General features: G+C 35.2%; 1 protein-coding gene across 1 annotated transcript; it reads left to right on the top strand.

The window, feature by feature from the left end:
* The first annotated feature begins 802 nt into the window (after positions 1-802).
* On the top strand, positions 803-3,669 carry LOC132715726 (tripartite motif-containing protein 2-like). The gene has a single exon (XM_060698789.1). The coding sequence runs from the start codon at positions 949-951 to the stop codon at positions 2,965-2,967; it is 2,019 nt and encodes a 672-aa protein (XP_060554772.1). The 5' UTR covers positions 803-948; the 3' UTR covers positions 2,968-3,669.
* The last annotated feature ends 4,115 nt before the right edge of the window (positions 3,670-7,784 follow it).

The raw sequence follows: 7,784 nt of genomic DNA, 5'->3' as shown, positions 1-7,784 counted from the left end.
CTGTGTCGGATAGTTGCTTTACTTGCCAATAATGTCTAATATATTAATTTATCAATGAAATTTTACAGGTCACATGTAGTTATAATTAAGAAAAAAATCTGCATGTTTGGACAGTTTCCTTGCGAAACCTTTTCTGCGGTGAAAATTAAAGGTTTGATTTTGTTTAACTGATTTATATGTAGTTTGATGCTGATTTGAACAGTTTTGCTTTCAGAGGTTGCTTGATAAGGATTCACAAAATCATACTTTCATTTTTCATTTCCTTTCGGCCTAGCGCTATAACTATTATATTCAATAAAGGGAAAATTAAGAATTTTCCCCCTAAGCATACATATGTATGAATAAAATTCAAGGGACTTGTCGGAACAAGCATTTCCAGTGTTTTTGTTTTGGCTCGCCCGGTTTTGACATAGATTTATAATGGTGCGATAATACAAATGTAAACTTCCACATTCTCAAGTAACAACAAAGCTCAAAAATATTGAACACATATTTTCGAAAAATATTTTCTTCATAGTTAAGTAGTTATGTACATGTATACTGTAAAAAATGTACCTTCTTTATCTCGCTTTTTAATAGTAGTTTGGCAATGTCATGCTTTCTTTCATGACTTTCAGTTTATTGATTAAAATGTATTGTTTTGTTCGAAGTAAGTAAAACAAAACCATTTATAATTGAATGGAAGTGCGTTGTCTTAAAATCATTCAGTGTGAACAAAACACTATCGATTTCAGTCTGATTTTAACTTCTTTTGTTCAGCTAAACAGTGAATATTACGAAATATATATAACGGTATATCATTATACGAACCGCACTAAAAAGAATGTTCTACATACGTGGACAGTGTTACTGTACGTAAGACTTACATAGGATATAAGTGTTTACTTATTAAACGTTTTTCTTATACTTAAAATATATTTTAAAACGAAGAGAGAACAAAAAATAACTATGGCGGAAACAGACGATAAAAAGGTTTTAAAGATGTCTTTAATTTGTTCAATATGTCTTCAAAGGCTTAATAAACCACGTTCGCTTCCATGTTTCCACACGTTCTGTGAATCGTGCCTAAAGAATTACCTAGTTAACGCGCCAGAGAAGAAAAACGCGACCAAAGAGGGTATACCATGTCCTACTTGTAAACTGGTAACATTTTCGCCCAAACCTGCGTTACCAGTTGAACAGTGGTCGGAGCATTTTCCGATGAATCATTTGGTCGGGACTCTGGTAGATATTGTACCAGTATCTTCACGGTTAGAGTTTTGTGAGCCCTGTAAAGACAACAAGGAATCCAAAATAGCCAGGTCCTGGTGTCAGCAGTGTTCAGAGGCATTGTGTGAAGAATGCGCAAAATGTCATATGTCTATGAAAGCAACAAAAAATCACGAGATCACGCCGTTAGAAAATGTCCGAAGTAATCCGAAACCGGCAGTGAAAGAAGAGGTCATTTGCTACGAACATAACAAGAAAGAAGTGGACATGTATTGTCAAGATCACGAGCAACCATGCTGTCCAATGTGTATAGCTACTAATCACCGGACATGTCAAAAAGTGGCACAAATTAATGATGTGGTGCAGAAAGAGGAACCTATTGACAACACGAAACTTTTCAAAGACATGGAAAGCCTGATCACCGAAGCTGACAGTATCAAACGTGAAAGGCAAGAGGTAATGAGAAATACCCTAATGCAAAAGACGAAAATGCTACAAGACATAAGCGACGCTAAAAAGAAGTTGATCGACCACATTGAGAAGATAGAATCGCAAATTACAGCCAAATTCGAGGCGATCACGCAAACAGACTTTGCGATCATGCAGGAACAGGTTGACTATTGCAACAGTGTTCAGAGCGCGATGCATCATTCCAAAACTGCTATTCAATCTGCAAGAGAGCAAAAACTTATTAAAAAAGAATTCATCGTATCACATCAAGGGAAAGTTAAATACAACGAATGCTCAGGCGGTCTGAAGAAAATCCACGAGAATTCCGCGAAAATTAAATATCTGTTTGAGGAAGACCGCCAAGTAGCAGAAACTCTCGGGGCCCTTGGTATCCTCGGAAAACTGGATATTAAACATAGTTACCCAAACAAGAAACCGCTAACACCACCACCACCACCTACACCTGTTGCTGAGGAAGATGACGAAAAAAAGGCGACAAGAAAAATAAAAACATTTAACGCTAAGGTTAAAGGTGACAAGAGAGAATGTAAAATTACAGCCATTAAGCTCTGGAACAACAAAAAAGTTCTACTAGCGGATAATTCGAATGTTCGTCTTAAAATGTTTGGAGAATTTGGTGACCTTTTGGTGACATTCAACTGTAGCACACCGCCATGGGATTTGACCTTCATCGACAAAGCAAAATGTGCAGTTACCTTTCCAAACGAAAGGAGGATACGCATCTTCAAGGTCAACGAACATATATCTGAGGTTGGATACGTCTCTGCATCCCGTGGCTGCAACGGTATCTGTATGGCTGGTGACGACTTGGCCGTAACGTTTGCAAGCGGCTGCATTCGAATTATCGCCCTTGACGGAGCTGTCAAAATGATGGTCGATACGGACTACATTGGCAAACGTGTATTCAGCAACCCAGAGTTTATAGCCTTCAACCCGTTCAGTTGTCATTTGTTTGTGTCAGACTATAACAACCATACTGTCACTGCCCTAAAGTACGAAAACGGCAAAGTAAACAAGACACCACTCTTTGTCTACAAAGTATCCGGACCACGAGGGGTGAGTGTAGATTCTCGAGGCAATTTACATGTGTGTGGATTTTGGTCCAACGACATCCACAAAGTAAAAGACGATGGCCAGTTCAGTCAGATACTAATGGACACATTAGCAAGACCATTATGTATAGCTTTTACGGCAGATGGAGAAAAGTTTGCCCTATCTGAACAAGGGAATCCCAACAGCGTGAAACTTTTCAAGATCATTCCGGCTTCTGACGTTGAAGACTACTGAGTGATATCATAATTAATAAGTGACAAATGTTTGGAGAGTTGTCTAATTTGCCTAAACTACACATTAGCTGAAATGTAAACTACACACCAGCTCTACTGTAAAATGCACATTAGCACTACTGTAAAAATACACATTAACACTACTGTAAACTGCAAATTAGCACTACTGTAAACTGCACAGTAGCACTACTGTAAACTACACATTAGACCAACTGTAAATACACATAAGCACTACTGTAAACTACACATCAGTACTATAAGCTACAATAAGCTACACATTAGATTTACTGTAAACTACATCTCAACACTACTGTAAACTACACATTAGACCAACTGTAAACTGCACATTAGTTCAACTTTAAACAACACATTAGACCAACTGTAAACTACACATTAGCTCTACTGTAAACTACACATTAGCTATACTGTGAACTACACATTAGCTCTACTGTAAACTGCACATTATATCAACTGTAAACTACACATTAGATCTACTGTAAACTACCCATTAGTTCTACTACACAAAATGGATTGTGACTTACGATTACATTAAAAGAAACATTTTTCAGTTTGTAAACATTAAATTACTAATCACAGTGAATAATAAATCTTTAAAGATATAAACATGTATATATATATATATGTTTTATACATGCGGTCGTGTATCAGCTGACGAAGCTAATAAAGCGAAACATGTATTGATATTTAAATTTGTGTTGGTTTGATTTACAGTGACTGAATAATATTTATCGTGAATAAACAGTTGTTCTTTTTAGCTCGACTATACAAAGTATATGGAGAGCTGTCCCACTCGTCCCGGCGTCGGCATCGGCTTCCGCGTACAGATTTCAGATTAAAGTTTTAGTGCAGTAAAATATTTTTCACTATAACTTTTTTATTTCTGAAGGTATCAACTTCAAACTTCAAATATATGTAACTTATCATAAACCACATCTGACGTGACAAGGTTTATAACTCTAGCACCAATATGTTCAGATTTATCTCCCCTTGAACTTAGAATTTTCCTTAAAAAATATTTTTACTGTTACTTCTTTTTTTGTTAAGGATTTCAAATATATAATCCTTATTATCAACCACATCTTATGTGACAAGGTTCATAACTCTAGCACCAATATGTTCAGATTTATCTGCCCTTGAACTAGAATTTTCTTTAGAAATATTAATTTTATTGTTCCTTTTTTGTTTCTTAAGGGATCAATTTCATACTTCAAATATATGTACCTTATCATAAACCACATCTTAAGTGACAAGGTTCATAACTCTAGCACCAATATTGCAAGAATTATCTCCACATGAACTTTTTTTACTTGAAAAATGTTATGTTTTACTATAACTTCTTTAGTTTTAAGGTATCAAATATATATTCCTTGAGTGTAAGGACAAAAGCCCCCCCCCACGACGAACCCCCCCCCCACATCTAAAAATGACAATGTGGACAAAAGCCCTCCCATTAAATTTACAAATAGGACAAAAGCCCCCCCCCACCACCAAAATACAGGTAGGACAAAAGCCCCCCCCCCCCCCCCAGTCCATCAAACAAAAGCTCCCCTAAGGTTTATAGACCAGGCTGATTACTATCTTTTTTCACATGCCCAGTATTCGGGACTTGGGTTATACTTCAAAAAATAAATCTAAAATCCTTTGATAAGCGTTGATAAGCGATTCTCTGAAAATATTCATTTACATTTGTACTGCACAATATGTAATAAGGTAAACATAAAAACATTCATATCATCAATGAATTATATATAGAAATTACACAATAAATGAAATGAGAACTTTTGTACCTTTAAATTTAAATCTTAATGTAAATTATCTTTTAATTGCATTTATTTGTTAAATTAAACATACCGATTTTGACTTGTCTCAATACAGCAAGTTCCGGATTTAAACTGACGAGATTCTCGATGGACTGGGTGGGGGGTGGCTTTTGTCCTACCTGGTTTTTTGATGGGGGCTTTTGTCCTACGTGCAAATTTCATGGGGGGCTTTTGTCCACCTTGTCATTTTTAGATGGGGGGCTTTCGTCCGGGGGGGGGGGGGCTTTTGTCCGTATCCCATATTCCTTATCATCAACCACATCTTATGTGACAAGGTTCATAAATCTTGAAGCAATAGATTTATCTCCCTTTGAAAGTAGGATTTTCTTTAAGAAATATCATATCTTCTCTACTTTTTTAAAGTTTCTGCTTCAAATTTCAAATATATGTTTCTTATCATTACACCCATGTTGTGTGACAAGGTTCATAACTCTAGCTTGATTATTTCCAGAATTTTCCCCTTGAACTTGGAAGTTATGTTAACAATGGTTTTTTTACTATAACTTCTTGTCATATGGATAAGAGTTATAAAACGCAGGCTCCTGTATTCCCAGAATTATCTCCATTTAATTTTTTAACTTAAAATTCATTGGTAAATTTTTCTTTAGTATTATCTTTGCTAATATAAATGGTATCTACTCTAGACCTAAGATAAATAATTGTTCATTGTCATTACTCACATCATGCATGACAAGGGTCATAACTAGCATCTTTTTTCAAGAGTTATTTCTTCTTTGAACTTACGGTATAAGTTTACTTTAAAAACTTCAATTTTTTTGCTCTTATAATTTTTTGTGTCGTCTCTACTGAGTAGTGGCGACAGATAAGGATCACTTCTCCGTCGTCTGTCAGCCTGTCTGTCTGCACTATCGAATAGGGATAGGGGCCATCTAACTGTAAACAGAACAAAAGAGAACAATATAATCCATTTCGTAGACCATGGCCCTCTATTAAACAGAAGAAAATAACAATAGAAATGGCCCTTTATCCCTATTCGGTCGGACGTCCGTCTGTCTGTCCGTCTGTCACAAAACTTGTCCAGACTTCTTCTCATAAACGACTGGTGCAATTTCATCCAAAGTTTACAGGAATGGTCAGTACCAAGTCTAGTTGTGCATATCGTCAGTATTTTCCGGTTCAATGATTTTTGTCAGAGTTATGGCCCTTTAATTGTTTATTTTGAAAGTTTGTCCTGATCGACTTACTCCTTTTATACTACTAATGCAATTTCAGTGAAATTTTACAGAATTAATTGGTAGGTCAAGTACTTGCACATATTACACGGGTTTTCCCCTTGGCCTAGTTATGACCCTTGAATGAAAAGGGTGTTATTGAAGTTTGTCAGGACTGCTTTTCTTATACCATTAATGCAATTTCAATGAAACTTTACAGGATTGATTGGTAGGTCAAGTACTTGTGCATAATACACAAGTTTTTCGCTTGAATGATTTTCAGCTGAGTTATTGCCCTTGAATAAAAAAGTGTTTTGCCCTGTTAATTATTTTTGGGTCTCCTGCTACACAGTATAGCTGCAACGTGTTTTGTTGCGGATTGACTTCAGATTTCCATTTGCTGTTTTTTTCCAAAAAAAAAACCATAGAATTGTCTGTTTAACATTTATTGAGAAGATGATATGCATATTATGTTGTGCAAAAATATAAAACATTTGAGTGCTTTCTTGATACTGATGCAGAATATATTTTTATCATAATTGAATTTTCTTTCATAGTGTTGTCTTCCTTACTGCGTCCAGTATTTAATTAGTCGAGCTTTGCTGTTTCCTGTGACAGCTCTTGTTTTTTTGTTGTTTTTTTTCTCGTTTTTTTTACTCCTGCGATAAATTTGTGTTTGCTTCAATTTTACAGTTTTGTACAACATAATATGTCCGAGATTAGCTCACGATGGGGCAGCTTTATCTAACAGCAACCCGACAGCAGTTGTATACAACAGTGTGGCTTAAAGTAGCTCTTGATGGTACAAAATTTACCTGAAAGCAGCTTCAGTGGTGGTTTTTGTTACGCGAGACTTATTAATATTTTCTTCCTAGAAACAGAAACGAGGTGTCTTTTTCCATCCTCGTTTTATTCAATTTAAGTACAAGTTTATAGTTTAGGAGTCTTAACACATCTGACTATACGAGCTTATAACCCTTATTTAACGACACTAGGAATTTCCGACCAATCTAACAATTAACCAACGAACATATATGCTATGAATTTCGAAACTATCGATTCGACCAATCAAAAATGATTGTCACGCCCGTTAGTCAAGTGACAGCGAGTGCCGTCCGGTGAGGCGTTGGATTGTGAATTGGGCGACCCGGTGCAGATCATTTTCGTAATCATTAAAATATATGCATTTATTCCTTATTGAAAAATTTGACTTAGACTTTATAGAAAAATAAATTTCTAATTACCTCCTTTATCAATGAAATGTAAATTCGGTAATATCTTTACAAATAATGCTTTTTTGAACTTACAATATTAATAAATCTTCATTTGAGCATTATATTTATGATATAAAACCATAAAAATAGAGTTAATTACAGCATCTTTAAGTCAATTAGATAATCAATGAATTAGACCTCAAATAAATTTCCTTGGTCAAATGAATGACAACAATCATAGTTTGCACTTGACAGTTCCGTCCATGAACAGGCTTCTGCAACATTTTCAATTTTGACGTGTTGTGCTTTCTTTAGTGATTCTTATTTTCTCTATTTTGTCATAGATGTGATGTAATCGCCACCTGGACTTACTGAATAATCATACACAAGTGTCAGAAGTGTAAATTACAATAAACATGTCAGTGGTCTGACTAATTGATAATTTACATGTTTCTACATTTCAATAATTTAACTAAGTGTTCCTTACATAATCGAGAAAATACTAAACTGTAGGAATGAACATAATAATTAAAATCCACAAAAAAATCAAAACGTTATACATGTATCAAGTTGTAAAATATAACTGCTTAA

This window comes from Ruditapes philippinarum, unplaced genomic scaffold, assembly GCF_026571515.1.
Source record: "Ruditapes philippinarum isolate M1 unplaced genomic scaffold, ASM2657151v2 ctg2472_1_1_1_1, whole genome shotgun sequence".
In the NCBI taxonomy this organism is placed as follows: domain Eukaryota; kingdom Metazoa; phylum Mollusca; class Bivalvia; order Venerida; family Veneridae; genus Ruditapes; species Ruditapes philippinarum.
This window is presented reverse-complemented; position numbering and strand designations above follow the sequence as displayed.

Excerpts from the sequence above, each read along its gene's own strand:
- LOC132715726 (XM_060698789.1), top strand. The coding sequence starts at position 949 with ATGGCGGAAACAGACGATAAAAAGGTTTTAAAGATGTCTTTAATTTGT.